At 38.6% G+C, this 22,434-nt stretch overlaps 1 protein-coding gene across 3 annotated transcripts in view; it reads right to left on the reverse strand.

Annotated features, from left to right (window-relative positions):
• FRY (FRY microtubule binding protein) overlaps nt 1-22,434 on the reverse strand; it is a 329,088-nt gene that overhangs the window by 141,408 nt on the left and 165,246 nt on the right. For all 3 annotated transcript variants that reach the window (XM_065901750.1, XM_065901751.1, XM_065901752.1), the window contains exons 5-11: nt 19,568-19,658; nt 19,261-19,340; nt 19,062-19,142; nt 14,058-14,226; nt 3,590-3,682; nt 3,396-3,494; nt 1,236-1,337 (exon numbers count right to left, since the gene is read on the reverse strand). In XM_065901750.1, the coding sequence (XP_065757822.1) occupies nt 1,236-1,337; nt 3,396-3,494; nt 3,590-3,682; nt 14,058-14,226; nt 19,062-19,142; nt 19,261-19,340; nt 19,568-19,658 (715 nt within the window). The remainder of the gene's footprint in view (nt 1-1,235; nt 1,338-3,395; nt 3,495-3,589; nt 3,683-14,057; nt 14,227-19,061; nt 19,143-19,260; nt 19,341-19,567; nt 19,659-22,434) is intronic.

Genomic DNA, 22,434 nt, shown 5'->3' on the forward strand with positions numbered 1-22,434 from the left:
ACCCACTCCAGTATTCTTGCCTGGGCAATCCCATGGACAGAGGAGCCTGGTGGGCACATAGTCCGTGGGGCCGCAAAGAGTCAGACACAACTGGGCAACTGAACATGCATGCCTCGGTTTCAGGGACCATGCCTTGGTTCCTCACATCACCCAGCACCTGAACAGCCGTTGTTCAGTGAGCGTCTGGGACTAATAATTGAACGTCATGTGGCTTGAACAGAGTATCTTCAAATAATCACAAATAACAGGGACAGGAAATAAGTGCTTTCTGTTAGTAGTTCAATCCTCCCACAGAATAAACGTTCCCCACAAACCCCTCCACAAATAACAGGCTGACCCAAAAATTCATTCAGATTTTTCCACAACATTTTACAGAAACTCCAAACGAACTTTTTGGCCAACCTAATGTTTTCCTAGCCTGGAATGAGTCAGAGGGAGGCTGGAGGAGGATTGGGTGAGCTTCTGAAAGCATTTCACCTGCTTCTGTCAGTGACGTGTGACCTCCTCTTTTTTCAATCATTTAAAGCCTGACCATAGGTGCATATGAGCTTCTCAGGAGGCACTAGTGGTAAATAATCTGCCTGCCAATGCAGGAGATGCGAGAGATGAGGGTTCGATCCCTGGGTCAGGTAGATCCTCTGGAGAAGGAAATGGCAACCTGTTCTAGTATTCTTTTTTTAAAAAAATTTTATTTATTTTAATTGGAGGATAATTACTTTATAGTATTGTGATAGTTTTTGCCATACATCAATATGAATTGGCCATAGGTATATATGTGTCTCCTCCATCCTGAACCCTCCAGTATTCTTGCCTGGGAGATTCCATGGACAGAGGAGCCTGGCAGGTTACAGTCCACGGGGTCGCAAAGAGTTGATACGACTGAGCACACACAGATGCATATAAAGGGGCATTTAATTCTACCTTTCAAGTGATCCTTATTAGACAAGATTTTACAACACTGTAAATCAACTGTACTTCAATAAGAAAATCAACATTTTTTAAAAACTTTAAAAGACTTCCCCCCTCAAATTTGACATGATTTCTCTTATCCCCAATCACCTTCTAAAATGGACTATATTTAAAAAGGAAAATGCTCATTAATACTTTTTTCATTATTCCAATAGTGTAGGATCATTTCCCCCGCAAACCTCAGGAGTCACTCTCAGGAGCACACACCAGCCTCAGACTCATAATATGTTTTCATAAGAGAGCTTTTCGAGCTGACACATACTCACTTTAAGGTTGGATAAGCAGTTGTTGAGGAAAACGTGCCACCTGTTGAGGAACAGCTGCTTCTGGCTGACGCAGAGCAGACAGGTCACCAGTGGGTACAAGGCCTGAGGGGAGAGAAGGGGCGGTCACAGGACGATGGAACTGCAACCACTCTGGTAACACAGGCTCTCTGGAACCACCGTCCATCCATCCATCTCCCCCGTGTGCCGTACGGACCAGACTCCGTAACACACCCACACCCAACGGGTGCCGTGCAGAAGAGGGCATTTTGCAAGTGTTTCTGAGAAGGATGGAAATGGAATACTCTAGAGTTGTGTAGAGGGTTGGGTCTCCCTGGGGGCTCAGTGGTAAAGAATCTGCCTCCCAATGCAGGAGAGGTGGGTTTGATCCCTGGGTCAGGAAGATCTCTTGGAGAAGGAAATGGCAAGCACTCCAGTATTTTTGCCTGGGAGTTCCCACGGACAGAGGAGCCTGGCAGGCTATAGTACACAGGGTTGCAGAGTCTGACATGACTTAGTGACTAAACAGAAACAACAATGTACAGGGTAGAGAGAGTTTCATGGATCACAAATAGAAATCTGATTCACTGATTTAGTCTTCCCTTATGAATTTTAAAAACAATCATAGATCACTCTCAATCCTCTGGAAAAAAAAAGGAGGAAGGCACACTGATTTGAAAACTGTTACTGTTTTTTTGCTCATAAACATCTACTAGTTTGTCCCGTCTTAGAGGTAGGTGTATATATTTTCTTTTGCATGCAATCTTCCTGTAATTAAGGAAGATTCCTAAAAGAAATGTTATTACCCTGGTAAACTCCACCAAGACAAATTTAACCACAGGAGGAATTTGCTTACGACCGAATAAACAGAGGTGCTACTGTGGTTTTCCTGCTTGACTGGGCAGGTTTCCCACAGCAACTGGAGAAGACATAAAAGCTGGTGGGTGGCTTTTACAGTATACATGTAGAACACGCCGCCATTTTGCTGAATCAGATAGTATATACCTTAATGGCTCCCCCGAAAACAAGGGCTAGTAAAGATTTAAACAAAATATAACTGGTTCATCTATTAACTTGAATTAGCAAAAATCTATTGCCACAGTAAGATTCAGTGCTTAACATTCCATTAACTTGCTTTTTCTTTTTATATTAACTTAGTTTTAAAGTGATGTTGAACTACCACTGTCATTGAGTACAACTCTAATTACAGCTGGTAATTTAAAAAACAAAATACAAGCAGTCACAAAGACCACAGAATGTAGACAAATGAACAAATCTGTCACCACTTCCAGCAAAGCAACTCTGAGTACTTGCTCAGATAATGGTGGTAATGTTCATACTTTAAAGATTAACATAAACAGTACTAGAAATCAGCAATCTAAGCAACCAGCTTCCTCTATACCATCGCAGGCCCAGCTGGTCTACCACCTTCCAACTCAAAACCAGAGCTTTATTCACCACCCCGGACTTTGTAACACTTCCAGACCCAATGGGTGTCATGCAGAAATGGGCATTTTGCAAGTGTTTCTGAGGACAGTGGAGACGGACAATGGAGGAAAAAGGGTGATGTAATTTAAAAAACTTCTATGCTGCTTTTCAGCACAAAAGCATTCCCCAAGACTGTTCTCTCAGCCTTCAGAGAATCTTTCTCAAGGGCAACTCTCTGTGTTCTAATTCCCTTTCCTGTCTGGTTCCATTTTGATTCTGAAAGTCAGGATAGGAATTAGCCAGTGAAAGTTCCTGAGGCTTGAGAAGAGAAACTTTTGTTAGCATCTTTAGCTTTCAGATTGGAAAAAGTACAAATTAAAATAAAAATTAAGTTAAACCAATCCTTGAACATAAACAGCAGAATCTTTAGGACTAGTAGGCTCCTTGAGGTAACATGGTCTAATTCCCTCCGGTTATCACGATTCAATCAATGTTTAATATTAGGTACCAGCTCCAAATTCTGAAATGCTTCCTCTTTTTGAGAATCCCATGGACAGAGGAGCCTGGCAGGCTACAGTTCACTGAATCACAAGAGTCAGACATGACTTAGTGCTTTTTGAGGGAGCTGTAGGTAATTCTCCTATCTGCGGAACTCTTATGACTCTCAAACAGACCTCAGCCTAGGAATTTGGGTCACTGCAGTTTTGTGTTTTGAATTTTCTCATAGTTACTAACCAAGGAATGCTTCTTTCGAGAAGAAAGTTCCAGCGTGGTATCATACAGGCTTTCGACGAAGTTTCTGAGGCAGGGAACATTAACTTCATTTTTAACAGCCTGAAACAGAGATGAGTGTTCATATTATACTAAATGAAATTGCTGATTCTCTAATCCAATTTGAAGAGATTCTTTAAAATGAAAATGTAACTTACAGCAGCCACTGGGACAAGAATTTCAACAAACAGCCCAGCCAAGGCATGTTTGATATCTTTGTCTTTGACCTCGAGAAAGTAATGTGCACATTCCTGAGAAGCAGAAAGAGAGTCAAAGGAGGGAGAAAGATTGAAATGTGCACAGAAGATTGCAGGTAAACAAATTTAAGTCAACAGATCTTAATTTAGTAACACTTAATAACATCGCATACACCATAATCTATTTAAAAAAAAATCACTGGAGTCCAGCATTTATATTCAAGTTCACAATAGTCTCCAATGACATTTTACAGGGCTGGTTTTCTCACTCTCCCCCTAATTTCTATCCCAAAATCATGATGCTGAAAGGACAAAGCATCTATAACCAGTAAGCAGGTGTTCATCCACTGACTTACTGGTTGGTTCATTCATTTATTTCCAACAAATTTCTGTTGACTAGCTACTATGTGGGGGGAGGGGGGGCTGGGTCCTTGAATAACCCACAAATACAGATCCCCAGAGAAGGTAAACATGGGGAGAGAGGCAGAGACATTCAACTTGTTTTGGGCCCCCCTGACAACCCGGGGCACAAAGATGTTTACTTGTTAGCCCTGACATTTTAGGTGTTTATTGTTCAGATAGTTTCATGAGCAAGTCTGAAATGTTTCCCTTCCCGACCTGGGACAAGGAAACATTTGGAAGCATTCCTCCAGCAAGGATGTCTTTGCCTGTGGACTCCTGACCCCAAAGGGTGCTTTTGGTTGCCTGCGGAATAATTTATTAGAAGAGTTGGCCTGTTTAGAATTCTGCCAGCCCCCTTCCCCTTTCTGACCTTTCGGGTCATAACTTACTGTGGTTTTTTCCAGATGTAGCTTTCATGGGAGAATCCAAGGCTACAGGTACTTCTGATGACAGGTTATTATGTGTATCAACTATTACCACTTTTTTTTCAGTCCACATTGAGACTATCAGCAGCAATAGTTACTCAAGTCCGCAGTATATGATATCATACTAAGACCTCAGTCCAAGACAGGCATTACTGGCATGCAAAGTCTTTGAGACTGTTTTCCCTATACAGAATGGGGCATTATGGTTCCCAGAATTATGGTCCTTTTCCTACATTATTTTGCATACATATGTAAATATCATTTCAAATTGTCATGCATGTACACATACACACGAATCATTAGCATGAGAGAGAGAAAAATATTATTTACTGAGTCCAAGAATGCCCAGAACCACCTTCCAAAGTGAGTGTCAGGGGAGGAGCCAAGATGGCAGAGGAGTAGGACGGGGAGACCACTTTCTCTCCTACAAATTCATCAAAAGAATAACTGAACGCAGAGCAAACTTCACAAAACAACTTCTGATCGCTAGCTGAGGTCATCAGACGCCCAGAAAAGCAGCCCATTGTCTTCGAAAGGAGGTAGGACAAAATATAAAAGATAAAAAGTGAGACAAAAGAGCTAAGGACGGAGATCCGTCCCGGGAAGGGTCTTAATAGAGGACGTTTCCAGACACCGGGAAACCCTCACACTGGCGGGCCTGGGGGAAGTGTTTGAATCTTGGAGGGCAACCTTACTGGGAGGGAAACAATAAATAAAACCCACAGATTAGGAGCCTAAAAGCAACTCCCAGCAGAAAAGTACCCCAGACGCCCGCATCCGCCACCAGCAAGTGGGGGCAGAACTGAGAGGAGTTGCGGCATTGCTTGGGACAGGGTCCGGGCCTGAGTGCCTTGAGGACAATCGGAAGGAGCTTTTGTGAGTTGCCAACTTGAACTGTGGGACAGCAAAAGAGAGAGAGAAAATTAACCGGCTGGAACACACTGCCCGCCGTTCGCAGAACAAAGGGACCGAGAAAGTCCTGAGAAGAGCTCGCAGGCTGCGGACCGGCCCAGCCCCGCCGGAGGCAGGAGGCAGGGAGGAAGGGGAGGGGGCAGGCTCTACCCCAAGCACCGCATCCCCTACCACACTGCAAACGGGCCTCCACCTTCTAATAAAAGACCTCCTGAGATTCTGGATGGTTGACATCCGCCGGGAGGGTCGCGGCTAGACACAGGGCTCACGCACCCGACTGGCGCGGGCGGGGACTGGGGCTGGGGACGCGGAGGGCAGAAGGCGCACGCACCGGACTGGCGCGGGCGGAAACTGAGGCTGGGATCGCGCAGGGCAGACGCGCCGCACTCAGGGAGAGAGCACCCGTCAAGCGCCTGGCTGCCTGCGTAGGGACAAAACGCAGGCGCAGCTTTATGTTCCTCGCTTTTGTGGATCACCCGAGGGCTGGAACCGCGCGCAGCGTGGGGCGCGCTCCATACAGAGCAGCCAGGAGCCTGAGCAGCGCAGAGGGAGAAAATAATGCCAGCCCCTCCCCGCAGCGCGACGGAACTAGCTACCTGAATAAGAGTCCACCTATGCCCGTCTGTGTCAGGGCGGAAATGAGGCCCTGAAGAGACCGGCAACAGAAGCCAAATAAACAAAGGGAACTGCTTCAGAAGGGACCAGTGCAACAGATTAAAATCCCCATAGAAAACACCGACTACACCGGAAGGGCCTGTAGATATCGAGAAGTGCAAGCTGGAACGAGGAGCTACCTGAAACTGAGCCGAACCCACACTGACCACAACAGCTCCAGAGAAATTCCTAGATATATTTTTACTTTTTTTTTTTTTTTAAGTAAGAAAAAAAAAATTTATTTTTTCTTTTTATCTTTTATTTTCCTTTAAAATTCCCTATTACTCCCCCATTACTCCTTAACTTTCATTTTCATAGATTTTTACGATTTTTTTAATTAGGAAAAATAATTTTTTTCTTTTTTTTCTTTTTTCTTCTTCTCTATTTTCTATTTTTCTTTTTCTCTTATTTCTTTTAAAGTCCTCTAGTACTCCTCTACTACTCCTTAATTTTCATTGTCAATACACTATAACCTTACAGAAAAAAAAAAAAGAAGAGAAGCCCTATTTTTAAACCAAACTTCATATATATTTCTAAAATTTTTTGTGTGTGTTTTGGTTTTTGTTTTTAATATAGTATTTTTTAAGAGTCTAACCTCTACTCTAGATCTTTAATCTTTGTTTTTCAGTATATGATATAAATTGTGAACATTTAAGAATCCAATATTCAGCTCCCATTTTTATTCAGGAGTGTGTTGATTATTCTCTCCCAAGCTTGACTCTCTGTTTTCTACCTCAGAACACCTCTATTTCATCCTTTCCCCTTCTCTTCCCAATCCAATTCTGTGAACCTTTGTGGGTGTCTGGGCTACGGAGAACACTCTAGGATCAGACAACTTCGTAGATCTGTCTCTCTCCTCTTGAGTCCCCCTTTTTCTCCTCCTGCTCATCTCTATCTCCCTCCTCCCTCTCCTCTTCTTCACGTAACTCTGTGAACCTCTCTGGGTGTCCCTAATGGGGGAGAATCTTTTCACCATTAACCTAGAAGTTTTATTATCAGAGCTGTAGAGTTGGAGAAGTCCTGAGACTACAGGAAGAATAAAACTGAAATCCAGAGGCAGGAGACTTAAGCCCAAAACCTAAGAACACCAGAAAACTCCTGACTACATGAATCTTTAAGTAATAAGAGACCGTCCAAAAGCCTCCATACCTACACTGAAACCAACCACCACCCAAGAGCCAATAAGTTTTAGAGCAAGACATACCATGCAAATTCTCCAGCAACGCAGGAACATAGCCCTGAACGTCAACATGCAGGCTGCCCAAGGTCACACCTAACACATAGACCCATCTCAAAACTCATTACTGGGCACTCCATTGCTCTCCAAAGAGAAGAAATCAAGTTCCACGCACCAGAACACCGACGCAAGCTTTGCTAACCAGGAAACCTTGACAAGCCAATCGTCTAACCCCATCCACTGGGTAAAACCTCCACAATAAAAAGGAACTACAGACCTCCAGAATGCAGAAAGCCCACTCCAGACACAGCAATCTAAACAAGATGGAAAGGCAGAGAAATACCCAACAGGTAAAGGAACATGAAAAAGGCCCACCAAGTCAAACAAAAGAGGAGGAGATAGGGAATCTACCTGAAAAAGAATTTAGAATAATGATAATAAAAATGATCCAAAATCTTGAAAACAAAATGGAGTTACAGATAAATAGCCTGGAGACAAAGATTGAGAAGATGCAAGAAATGTTTAATAAAGACCTAGAAGAAATAAAAAAGAGTCAATTAAAAATGAATAATGCAATGAATGAGATCAAAAACACTCTGGAGGGAACCAAGAGTAGAATAACGGAGACAGAAGATAGGATAAGTGAGGTAGAAGATAAAATGGTGGAAATAAATGAAGCAGAGAGGGAAAAAAAAGGATCAAAAGCAATGAGGACAACCTCAGGGACCTCTGGGACAATGTGAAACGCCCCAACATTCGAATCATAGGAGTCCCAGAAGAAGAAGACAAAAAGAAAGGCCATGAGAAAATACTCGAGGAGATAATAGCTGAAAACTTCCCTAAAATGGGGAAGGAAATAGCCACCCAAGTCCAAGAAACCCAGAGAGTCCCAAACAGGATAAACCCAAGGCGAAACACCCCAAGACACATATTAATCAAATTAACAAAGATCAAACACAAAGAACAAATACTAAAAGCAGCAAGGGAGAAACAACAAATAACACACAAAGGGATTCCTATAAGGATAACAGCTGATCTATCAATAGAAACCCTCCAGGCCAGAAGGGAATGGCAGGACATACTTAAAGGAATGAAAGAGAATAACCTACAACCTAGATCACTATACCCAGCAAGGATCTCATTCAGATATGAAGGAGAATTCAAAAGCTTTACAGACAAGCTAAAGCTGAGAGAATTCAGCACCACCAAACCAGCTCTTCAACAATTGCTAAAGGATCTTCTCTAGACAGGAAATGCAGAAAGTTTGTATAAACATGAACCCAAAACAACAAAGTAAATGGCAATGGGACCACACCTATCAATAATTACCTTAAATGTAAATGGGTTGAATGCCCCAACCAAAAGACAAAGATTGGCTGAATGGATACAAAAACAAGACCCCTATATATGCTGTCTACAAGAGACCCACCTCAAAACAAGAGACACATACAGACTAAAAGTGAAGGGCTGGAAAAAAATATTTCACGCAAACGGAGAACAAAAGAAAGCAGGAGTCGCAATACTCATATCAGATAAAATAGACTTTCAAATAAAGGATGTGAAAAGAGACAAAGAAGGACACTACATAATGATCAAAGGATCAATCCAAGAAGAAGATATAACAATTATAAATATATATGCACCCAACATAGGAGCACCGCAATATGTACGGCAAACGCTAACGAGTATGAAAGAGGAAATTAATAGTAACACAATAATAGTGGGAGACTTTAATACCCCACTCACAACTATGGATAGATCAACTAAACAGAAAATTAACAAGGAAACACAAACCTTAAATGATACAATGGACCACCTAGACCTAATTGATATCTATAGGACATTTCACCCCAAAACAATCAACTTCACCTTTTTCTCAAGTGCACATGGAACCTTCTCCAGAATAGATCACATCCTGGGCCATAAATCTGGTCTTGGAAAATTCAAAAAAATTGAAATCATTCCAGTCATCTTTTCTGACCACAGTGCAGCAAGATTAGATCTCAATTACAGGAAAAAAGAAATGTTAAAAATTCAAACATATGGAGGCTAAATAACACACTTCTGAATAACCAACAAATCATAGAAGAAATAAAAAAAGAAATCAAAATATGCATAGAAATGAATGAAAAGGAAAACACAACAACCCAAAACCTATGGGACACTGTAAAAGCAGTGCTAAGGGGAAGGTTCATAGCATTACAGGCTTACATCAAGAAACAAGAAAAAAGCCAAATAAATAACCTAACTCTACACCTAAAGCAATTAGAGAAGGAAGAAATGAAGAACCCCAGGGTCAGAAGAAGGAAAGAAATCTTAAAAATTAGGGCAGAAATAAATGCAAAAGAAACTAAAGAGACCATAGCAAAAATAAACAAAGCTAAAAGCTGGTTTTTTGAAAAAATAAACAAAATTGACAAACCATTAGCAAGACTCATTAAGAAACAAAGAGAGACGAACCAAATTAACAAAATTAGAAATGAAAATGGAGAGATCACAACAGACAACACTGAAATACAAAGGATCATAAGAGACTACTACCAGCAGCTCTATGCCAATAAAACGGACAACTTGGAGGAAATGGACAAATTCTTAGAAAAGTATAACTTTCCAAAACTGAACCAGGAAGAAATAGAAGATCTTAACAGAACCATCACAAGCAAGGAAATCGAAACTGTAATCAAAAATCTTCCAGCAAACAAAAGCCCAGGACCAGATGGCTTCACAGCTGAATTCTACCAAAAATTTAGAGAAGAGCTAAAACCTATCTTACTCAAACTCTTCCAGAAAATTGCAGAAGAAGGTAAACTTCCAAACTCATTCTATGAGGCCACCATCACCCTAATTCCAAAACCAGACAAAGATGCCACAAAAAAAGAAAACTACAGGCCAATATCACTGATGAACATAGATGCAAAAATCCTTAACAAAATTCTAGCAAACAGAATCCAACAACATATTAAAAAAATCATACACCATGACCAAGTGGGCTTTATCCCAGGAATGCAAGGATTCTTTAATATCCGCAAATCAATCAACGTAATACACCACATTAACAAATTGGAAGATAAAAACCATATGATTATCTCAATAGATGCAGAGAAAGCCTTTGACAAAATTCAACACTCATTTATGATTAAAACTCTCCAGAAAGCAGGAATAGAAGGAACATACCTCAACATAATAAAAGCTATATATTACAAAGCCACAGCAAGCATCACCCTCAATGGTGAAAAAATGAAAGCATTTCCTCTGAAATCAGGAACAAGACAAGGGTGCCCACTCTCACCACTACTATTCAACATAGTCTTGGAAGTTTTGGTCACAGCAATCAGAGCAGGAAAAAGAAGTAAAAGGAATCCAGATAGGAAAAGAAGTGAAACTCTGTTTGCAGATGACATGATCCTCTACATAGAAAACCCTAAAGACTCTTCCAGAAAATTACTAGAGCTAATCAATGAATATAGTAAAGTTGCAGGATATAAAATTAACACACAGAAATCCCTTGCATTCCTATATACTAACAATGAAAAAGCAGAAAGAGAAATTAAGGAAACAATACCATTCACCATTGCAACAAAAAGAATAAAATACTTAGGAGTATATCTACCTGAAGAAACAAAAGACCTATACATAGAAAACTATAAAACACTGATGAAAGAAATCAAAGAGGACACAAACAGATGGAGAAACATACCGTGTTCATGGATTGGAAGAATCAATATTGTCAAAATGGCTATTCTACCCAAAGCAATCTATAGATTCAATGCAATCCCTACCAAGCTACCAACGGTATTTTTCACAGAACTAGAACAAATAATTTCACAATTTGTATGGAAATACAAAAAACCTCGAATAGCCAAAGTAATCTTGAGAAAGAAGAATGGAACTGGAGGAATCAACCTGCAGGACTTCAGACTCTACTACAAAGCCACAGTCATCAAGACAGTATGGTACTGGCACAAAGACAGAAATATAGATCAATGGAACAGAATAGAAAGCCCAGAGATAAATCCACGAACCTATGGACACCTTATCTTTGACAAAGGAGGCAAGGATATACAATGGAAAAAAGACAACCTCTTTAACAAGTGGTGCTGGGGAAACTGGTCAACCACTTGTAAAAGAATGAAACTAGAACACTTTCTAACACCATACACAAAAATAAACTCAAAATGGATTAAAGATCTAAATGTAAGACCAGAAACTATAAAACTCCTAGAGGAGAACATAGGCAAAACGCTGTCCGACATAAATCACAGCAAGATCTTCTATGACCCACCTCCCAGAATATTGGAAATAAAAGCAAAAATAAACAAATGGGACCTAATGAAAATTAAAAGCTTTTGCACAACAAAGGAAACTATAAGTAAGGTGAAAAGACAGCCCTCAGATTGGGAGAAAATAATAGCAAATGAGGAAACAGACAAAGGATTAATCTCAAAAATATACAAGCAACTCCTGAAGCTCAATTCCAGAAAAATAAATGACCCAACCAAAAAATAGGCCAAAGAACTAAACAGACATTTCTCCAAAGAAGACATACAGATGACTAACAAACACATGAAAAGATGCTCCACATCACTCATTATCAGAGAAATGCAAATCAAAACCACAATGAGGGACCATTACACGCCAGTCAGGATGGCTGCTATCCAAAAGTCTACAAGCAATAAATGCTGGAGAGGGTGTGGAGAAAAGGGAACCCTCTTACACTGTTGGTGGGAATGCAACCTAGTACAGCTACTATGGAAAACAGTGTGGAGATTTCTTAAAAAACTGGAAATAGAACTGCCATATGCCCCAGCAATCCCACTTCTGGGCATACACACTGAGGAAACCAGATCTGAAAGAGACACGTGCACCCCAATGTTCATCGCAGCACTGTTTATAATAGCCAGGACATGGAAGCAACCTAGATGCCCATCAGCAGACGAATGGATAAGGAAGCTGTGGTACATATACACCATGGATTATTACTCAGCTGTTAAAAAGAATTCATTTGAATCAGTTCTAATGAGATGGATGAAACTGGAGCCCATTATACAGAGGGAAGTAAGCCAGAAAGATAAAGAACATTACAGTATACTAACACATATATATGGAATTTAGAAAGATGGTAACGATAACCCTATATGCAAAACAGAAATAGAGACACAGATGTACAGAACAGACTTTTGAACTCTGTGGGAGAAGGTGAGGGTGGGATGCTTCGAAAGAACAGCATGTATATTATCTATGGTGAAACAGATCACCAGCCCAGGTGGGATGCATGAGTCAAGTGCTCGGGCCTGGTGCACTGGGAAGACCCAGAGGAATCGGGTGGAGAGGGAGGTGGGAGGGGGGATCGGGATGGGGAATACGTGTAACTCTATGGCTGATTCATATCAATGTATGACAAAACCCACTGAAAAAAAATAAAAATAAAAAAATTTAAAAAAAAAATAAAATAAAGCACAAATTAACTTTAAAGTAAACAAAACAAAACAAAACAAAACAAAGTGAGTGTCACTGTTACCACTCTGCAGACAAGGTAAGTGAAGCTGGGAGGAGTTAGATTGTGACTTGTACAAGGTCACAGAACTGATAAGCCCTGAAGCTTGAATTCCACAAGTTTGATATGGGGCCTATATTCTTCTTTTTTTAAACAGCTTTATTGAGTACAGTTGACATACCATGCAATTCACTCTTATAAAGTGTACAACTTGATAGCTTTTAGTATATTCACAACTGTACATCTTTCATCACAGTCAAATGTAGAACCTTTTCATTATCACAGAAAGAAACTTAGCACCCGTGAGCCAGAAGTCCGGCCCTCCCTAAGCACAGCTGCCTCCTCCAGCCCAACACAACTAACCTACTTCCCATCTCTATGGGTTTGCCTCTCCTGGATATTGGCTATTAGGAATAATGCTTCTATGAACAGTTACATTCAAGATTTTGTGTGGGCATACATTTTCATTTCTCTTGGATATATACCTAGAATTGGAATTACTGGATTTTGGGATTCTAGATTTAAATATTTGGAGAATTGCCAAACTGTTTCCAAAAGCTGCTTGTCTATTTTACATTCCCACCAGCAGTGTATGAGGGTTATCACTTCTCTACAACCTCACCAACAGGCAACTTGCTGTCATCTGTCTTTCTGCTTATAGCCATCCTAGCAGGTATGAAGTGGAACAACCTTCATTCATAACCCTCGTATTGAAACTTTTTATTAAGATTCCCACTAAATCTAATTCACAGCACCATTAGAAAAAAAATTCCTTCAGACACTAAAGTTTTATAAAATCTAATACAGCTGTATACTCTGGAAAATCCTTATTAGCAATAATTCTTTAGTATGATAAGTATAAAAAAGATTTCATTACTTAAAAGTTCTGATGCCTAGAAATGTTAACATTGCCAACTCAATACTATTGATCTTAAAAAGTAAAAAATAAAGCCACATTTTATTAACAGAATAATATGCAACCAATGAGTGAAAAAAAGAAAAAAAATCTACAAATAAAATTCCACTGTACACCTACTCCAAAGATGATATGAGTTTAAAAATGAAATTATATGCCTGAAATTCTATTACTAGGTTATGAAACCCACTCGCCGGGAATGCAGGAAACACAAGCGACATGGGTTCAATCCCTGGTTGGGAAATATCCCCTGGAGGAGGAAATGGCAACCCACTCCATTGAGCCTGGTGGGCTGCAGTCCAAAGAGTCACAGGGAGTTGGATACTACTAAGCAAATAAGCACATGAATTATTGAGAAAAAAAAGTAGGACTTCAGTGAATGGGTTCTCACATTTCAGGTCAGTCACTCTGAGGAGGGAAGACGCACAAGTTCCCGTCCAAGACAGTACCTGCATAAACTGAAGAGAGGCCTCAAAGTCCTCCACTGGATACATCTTAATTCGAAAGAACTTCATCCCCATTATCAAGCTGATGATGCTTTGAACGATATATGGGCTCTGCTCTTTGTGCCGTAATTCTTTGAGCTCTGCCATAAATTTCTTCTTTACAGCAGGGAATCTAAGAAGAGGACAGGAGGAATTTGTCAAATGATGGGTAGGAATGTGAGGGAAATGCAGGCCTCCGACATCTAGGAGTGACAGCGCAACTGGTGGGGACACGTTCCCATCAGCTGAAGGACAATGATGGGCATTTTGTAAAAGTCTTGATATTGGGGATTTGGTAAGAGTCCAATCTTGTTTCTTCTCTTATTCTACCAGACGCTCAACGTCTCCTTCAACCTAGGGAGAAGATGCAAGGTTATTTAGAGCCCTTCAAAATGCTCTAGCTCTTAAATTGAGCATGATGAAAAGCTCCATTTCCTCTGGCTTAGCAATTTCCTGGGTACTTACAGACCCCAAGGGCCTGAAGTATCCAATTGTGAACAGATGAGCAATAATATATTATAGGAGGCCAGGTATTTCTAACAACGACAGCAAATAATGCCAAGTCATATTTCTACATCCACTTACAAAGTTTTCTGTTGTTGTTTCTTTTACAGTTTTAGGTTAATGATCATTGAGAAAAATATTTTTAGGTTGAAGGAAAAATCTAGTAATGGAAAATTTCAAATCATTTCTAAAAGATGACTAAGCTCTCTAATACATGTATGGGATTTTACAACTAAAAAGAGACGATCCCCAAGGAACTTAGGGTATTTATATAGCTTGAAAGTAAGATAATATTAATAACATTAATCACAACAACAACATTATCATAAAAAGTTTAAAGAAAGAATAGATTCTAAGAGGGTGGAAAAGTAGCAGATTGTCAAACTGCCGAAGGGTAAAGGAACATAAACAAACAAGTTATCCAAGCCATATCTGAGATGGCTGGTTTGACTATTAGTTTAAAAAAAGGAAAAACAAGGGAAGTGTTCTAAGATTCACTGCATTCTGTTTCCTGAGTCTATCACCCTGAGTTTCCACATAGGACCACTTAGGAACAAGACACGATCAGACAGGGTGATTATGTTTATAAAAGTTGAAGGCCAATTAACAGAATCCCAGAAGTTTGCAACAACAACTCTCAACACCTCAGAGTAGAAATTTTAGGACGTATAAAATAAATATACGGACATAGTTTCACCAACAGGCAGCGCAAGGGGTGTATGTTTGGCAAGTTGGGTGGAAGGGGCTTCATGAGAACCGGCCATTTTCTTGTTCCTGGCTTGAGTGCAGGATGTTACATTTGGTAACAGTTTTTTAAAATGGTATTTTCAAAACAATTTGTGGATTTTTCTTTATGTCTGCTGTGTAGAGTAAAAAAGATTTTAAGAAGGCAATGGAGGAGCAAATAAGTAGTGAATGCATTTCCATTTTATGAAGAAACAGATCAGATCAGTGTGACAAAGATGAGACTCAAATACAGATCTTCTGATGTGAAATCCAGAAATGTCCACTATTCTGCTGCTGCCTTTGACAGTCATGAGCTGTGAAATGTAGTCCCCACCCTATGCAGAACAATGTGCAGTTTAATTGGGAAGATAAAACAATGTAGCACTGACCATGAGCCATGTGAATAATAATAATTTCAAAAATAGTAATAACCATTACTATTATTTGAGGTACGTTAGCAAGTTCCTGAGATTCTTCCTGGATCTCTCTGGTCCTTCAGGAAGGTGAAATGCCCCAACCCAGATCATTCTTCACACACATCGTATTTCACACTGCCCTTTATGTGAATAATACACCTAAAGAGGCTGGGGGCAGGCACTGGAGAATGGAGGGGCTCTTATCAGCTGGATAATCAAAGAATACATTAGAGGGGATTTATGTTGGGGTGAAGGGTGAGCAGAGGTCTTTAACCAGGGACAGATGAAGGACAGAAAGAAGAAACATCATGGCAAAGAGACAGAAATGACATTTCCAATCAAGATTATAAAATTTCACAGTTTCAAACTAGACTTTTTAAGAATTCTATTCTATTCTTTTTAATTCAAGCTACTTCCAAACACTAAAAAAAAAAAAAAAAAAAACTGTGGTTTTAATTTTGAAATGAGAGACTTTAAAAGGAAATGGTAACTTTATAGGTTAGAGCTATATAGTTTTAAAAATCACATGATACTTAGAAAGCATGCTTTCCTTGTCTAATCCAGGACTAAAACAAGGAGAGGGAGGGAAAGGCAGGTTATTTGTATATGTTACTATTTCAACATTTTCACAAGTTAGTGGCTAAATGTCTGTTTTTCACTTAAAAATAAATATGGCTATGTTTTAAAAAGTTCTAAATGACATAAACATGTTATTTTAAAATAAAAATAATCTAAAAACCTACTCATACTTAAAAATTATTTTCCCTTAAAATAATTTTAGGGAAAAATAAATTTCTTTTCAATAATCATGCCTTTAGTGTTCAATATTCTTTAGTAAATAGAGTAACTAAAAAACTATTCAGTCTCCTGCTTTGAAATGTATAGAATGTACAATATTTATATTATTAAAGTGAGAATATAAAATATATACATTAAAATTATATCACATAAAGAGAAGAATTTTGAAATTATGAATCTTAAAAACAAACATCACTATTTAAATTAATATACCAGACTTCAACCCCCAAAACTTACCTTAAAAAAATCTAATTTTAACTTTAACTTTGAAAGTGCTAAGACCCTGGGTGAATATCACTTAATAGCAATAAAATTTCTTCCATTAATGATAAGAATTAAGTACATTATCACTAGTAAGAGTAAAAGTAGTGTTTCTGCTAAAACTTAAAGACCAAACTAAGCATTAATAACTAAAGTCAGAATGAAGAAAATATTTTGTATACATTACCACTGGGATCTAGATATAAAATCTAAAATTAGAATTGTTACATTACTCATTTATTTTTTTAAGAAAGATAACCATCCTGTATCAGATAAGCATACATCCTTTTTTTCCCCCCACCGAGAACAAAGGAAGCAGTAATATTCTAAGGCAACAATAAAGAAATGGTTCTGGTATACTAATGAGAAGAATGTAACATGATAATCTGTAGTATGACACCCATTTAAGACTGTACTATCAATCAATAAAGGTTAACTCTATACTGACCAGTTGAGAATTTATCACTGTGATTACTATATATTACTGCAATTACTGCAAGAACCTATTGGTGAAAGCATTTTCTTGTGACTAGAAAGTACTGGACAATTATCCAAATTGAGGCATTTGTTATAGCCTACTATTACAGAACTGAGACAAATACTGACATCATGAAAATTGAAAAAGTCACTATTGGCAAGAAACAGTGCCTTAGTGGATCATAAATCTGACCTAATGTGGAAATTCCTCCAACCTTAAAATGTTGTTTTAATTATGACATCTGACATCTCTCAATTCATTCTCAATTGAAAATCGATGTAGCTAAGGAAAGTCCTTCTATAGTAAGTGATATTGTTAGGTGAATTTCACAAAAACTAAGAAAAACACAAGAAGTCATTTTTGGCATATTAAACTCCAAATGATTGTATAAGAGTTATGCTGGGATAATTACAAAGGAATAGGATGAGATTTTCAGGATTTGACAAAGCGGCCAAAATACATATTAACAACTCATTTTTCTCATCTTTTCTAGGTATGAGGTAGAGACATATGAGTTAATTTGCCAGATAATTGTAACTTATCCCTTCAAAAAGCCAGTACTTTCATTATTTAATTGTAATAGAAATCTCTCCAAAATGCATTATACATTTTTTAATGACTCATGAGCTAGAATTAGTACAATGGGCTATAAAATAAAAGTACAATATATATTCTCATGCAAAAAGCTCCAGGTAACTCTATTGTTTAGTTCTTATGTATTCTTGGGTCAGTTTCTTTCCTCTCTATTGCTGTCAGATTTTGAGACTGAAATTTCTCATTGCATCAGTGTATCCACCTCTCTTTCATCTAATGCTGATATTTTGTGTGTTAGAAAAGAATAGGTAGTCAAGATGAACAGACAAACAGGGTTAGATTAAATAAGTCATGTCAAGGAGTTTTTGGGGTCTGTTTCCTGAGTTATTTCTACCGTTTAGCTAGCTAAAGTTGCTGAGTAAGTGCTTTTAAAAAACTTTTGTTTTTTTGATAAATTGAGTGTTTCCATGCTGCTAAGTTAGGAAATTCCATCTCTTGAAGATAAAAATCTTTCTGAGGATTGCATTTCACAAAGATCAGGGCATCACTGTTGTTCCAAGCTGGTCTCTTGGCTTGGATTCACATTAAGTTTCTGGCTCACTTGGCCTAACCTAGGCATTCAGATCTTGCCCGATTTGCCTCCGGGTTGAATAAGATGAAGATGGGTGAACAGGGTGTGACATCACTTTTGGAAGAAGTATTTTATTGCTAATAGTCTAATACCATTTTGTTCTAGCCTGCTAAATAGTGTTATGGGGCCAGATAAAATTAGCAATGAGAATTTTCCAACTTGTTTCCATGACACAGTCTGGGACATTTTTAGCTCAGCTGAATTAAGTAAGGTCTATAGTAAAGGGACATTCTAGAATGGAATTTTCCCACTCACGGATGTTATACCATAATCACCCACTCATGGAATATAGAAAACAAGACTTTTAAAACTGATAAACTTCTTTGAAAAATTGAGCAGGAAGAAAAGTACTTTGGTTAGGCCATTTCCTTCTTGGATGCAGTAGTCTGAAACTCATGGACTCATGGTAGTATCAGGCCCAGTTGCCAAGTGAAAAAGGTAACAGAGAAAGCAAATTGGAAGAAGACGTGGTACTTGCCTCTAGTGAGGTTCAGCGACAGGACATACACAGCAAAAATAAACCGCAAGTTTCTTGTAAGTTCACACCCTCCCCCTTTCTGGGAGTAGGAACGGATGGCATACTCATGTTCTTATGGTGAAGGATTCTCAGGTTCACTTACTTAGCTTGTGCCAATACACCAATGACTTCTGCATACAGGTCTGCCACAATGTGCATATTGCCAGTGTTAGGACCAAGGTACCTAGACAAGATACAATTAGACAAGTAAGGAATCCCTCTGGTCATCTAAAAAGAGCAAACTCGATTTCGTTTTAAGCACCCGACTTCTTCAAAATTTGAAGGAAAGAAAATTACTTTACCCTTCTTTGTACTTAAAGTGCTTGAAAGCCAAGTTAATAACATCATGTATTAAACTGTCTATTACTGGATGAAGTGGAATCTGGAAAAGAGAAAAGATGGTTCTTAGCTTGGAAGGGAATATTAAAGATCAAATCAATAAGAGTACTTCCACTGGACTATACACAGCCTTTAGCCATCAAGCAATATAGTTCATATGACATGGTATTTGAAATTCATGAACAATTTAATAAACTTAGACCTTAAAAATATAAGTTGTTATTAGGTAAATAAATCTTATCTAAAGGTAACATTAAATTGATGACCTACCTGTTTCAAAACTTCTATTAATACTAAAGAAAAAATAAAATCAATGGCAAGGTCCCGTCTTTCCATTAAATAATCTCGCTGCTGTTCATCACTGTAAAAATTTAAAATATTCACATTAAATAGGCACTAAAAACATTCTCCACGTGATAAAATTAATCAAAAATCTAGGATTCATCCCCAATGGGCTGCAAACCAATTTTGCAGACAAGACTGCAGTGATAAATACACACTGAAGTTACTCCTACAATAAGTGTGGTGCGGTGGACACACTGTGGATCAGAGTAACTGACATCATATGTTAAATGTTCAACCAAGTCAACCTGATTCACCATTTGGGAACCTACAATTTCATCTTGTGGACTTTCCTAAGGTACCTTTCAATCTATGAATCCTATCATCTTGAAGATAGAAACAAACATGACCCAGGGCTCCCATGCTAGAGGTAGACACTTAGAGGATCTTGTGAAAAGATCAAAACAATGGAAAGAAATAGTATGATTACCAATGGGAGTAGGACTGTAGTGGGTGGAGAAGGACCACTATTAAATTTTGCCCGCCCCCCCCCCCCCCACTCCGCCTTCCTGGTTCTTTCTCTTGACCTTTTGCCACTTGAGATTAATGAGAGGAAGAAAAAAGATGTCAAGGGGTGGTGGAAGAGAGAAAGATCAAAGAGCAGATGGAAGAAGAGGTAGAAGGGGCAAAGGAGAGTCATCTGAACTCATCAAAAGTTAGGGAGCAGAATAAGCACTGTCAGGAGGACAGAAGTGTGAGTTTTTACCTCCCTCCCTTCATTTCCTGCTTCTCTAATGAACTGACTGAGGGCTAATTTGGAACTGAACAAATGAAGTGACTGCCAAACTCCTTAGCAAAGAACAGTGGCTAAGAGTGTTGGTTTTGGTGTGGAACAGTCCTGGGTGAAAATTACGGCTCTTCCACTTACCAGTAATTTTTCCATTTACAAAATGGAAATAATAACAGTCATTATAGTAAGGTTTGCTTGAGTATTAAAATGTGTAAGTATTTAGTAGAGTCTCCCAAACACACAACTGCTCAGCACTGTATATTAAATAAAACTCATGAGAAAGGATGATGGAATTTGGATTTGTCAGGCAGATATTTTCAAAATAAAGACTTTTAAATATGGAACGTTTTTCCCTTCAGTCTAGAAAGAATGAGAAGAAAGCATATAAAAGATAAAAAAAAAAGAACTTTGGAGGAGTTCTGCAGCCTTGAGAGCGTCCAGTTAAGCCTGGTAGGTGACAGAGCAGGTCAACAAAGGAGGCTGTAGTTTTAACTTGCAAGGGGAAATGTATGAAGCAGGTAGCAGCTCATTCTTCAGGATCATTAACAATCAGTCCTGCCAGGAGGGAGCGAGATGGACCAAATCATCTACCTGGAGTCCTTCAAGACCCACCAGGATTAGAAAGTGTTGCTGCCAGATGAAGGAAGGAGAGGAAAACATATGGAGCTGCGTTAAACAGAGGGCGTCTGCAAGTCTAACCTAGAGATTACATCATGGAGAAGAGAAACAAGAAGTCTGTAGACCAAAGGGAAGGCAAACTCTCAGAGACGGCCAGCAGACGTGGAGAGGGGAGGGCTACTGGTGTCTTCAAAAGGGGCCAGAGGACCTTGAGAAAGTAGCAAAAAGAAAAAAAAAAATGGGGGTAGAAAAAAAAAATTAAACTCCTGCTTCAATTTTATTTGATCAATTTATGCTTTCAAATAAAAGAAACACATATATATTTCCAATAATGAATTCACGTTGTTGCTGGCTTGAGGTCTCTCTGCCAGGAGCCAGAGGCATCTGACAAATTTATTTGGCAGTCGAAATGTTGATATTATACTAATCTTAGAAATCATACACAATTCTTAGAGCTCATAACCCAAATACACCTCCATCACATTTGACTGTTTTCAGTTGCTTATGCTTCTTCCTAAAGTTCTTCTTTTCTTGTTTCTAGTGAGAAAAACCCCATTGTTAGCTACCTCATCTTCTAGAGACCCTCATTCTTTTGGTTTTCTCCAAAACACGTACTCTCTCTCTTATTTTAAGCTTCCAAATGCTAACTAAAATGCAACTGAATTGAATCTCACTGTACCAATTCTGTATTTGATCTTGGCAATTACTCTGATCTCCTGGAAATAACCAGTAACACAATCTAAAAACCAATTATTATCAATCCATACAGAAATCAGTTTATGAAAAATCTAGTTTAAGTAACTCAATTCTGAAAAAAACTAAAACTAACTCAATTAAGCTCATTCAAATTGTCCCACTTTCACCCCCAGAAAGTTTTAGTATCTATTAACAAGCTGCCATGTTATATGGCGAAAATACTAAATTAATAAGTGGATGAACTTATTAATCATACAGACTGAATCAATTTCAGACACAGAATTGAAATTCTACCTTTAAATTTGATACATTAAAAAGTATTTATGAGAAACTGTTAATTGGTATGGGTTTCTTTTTAGGGTAATAAAAATATTCTTGAATGAGACAGTGGTGATGGCTATCCAACCTTGTGAATGAACTAAACGCACTGAATCACACACTTTAAAAGGGTGCGTTTTATAGTATCTGAATTATCTCTATTTAAAAAAATCCTTCTTCAGCTAGAATAATTATTCAGTATACAAAAGTTATTAATCTCCCCTCCAAACAAAGTAAATAAATCTTGCATAAAACTCAAGCATATTGCAAAATGAAATTACAAGTTCAGATGACATGTAATTTGGTAAAATAACAGGTCTTCAATTTCAAGAGTTTACATATAAGTACTGGAGTATCAAGAAATATGAGAAGGATAAATCACTCACAAGTAGTAGTTAATATCTGATTTTCTGAATGATTAGTTTCCATTATA

Source organism: Muntiacus reevesi, chromosome 11, assembly GCF_963930625.1.
Source record: "Muntiacus reevesi chromosome 11, mMunRee1.1, whole genome shotgun sequence".
NCBI classification, from domain to species: Eukaryota; Metazoa; Chordata; class Mammalia; order Artiodactyla; family Cervidae; genus Muntiacus; species Muntiacus reevesi.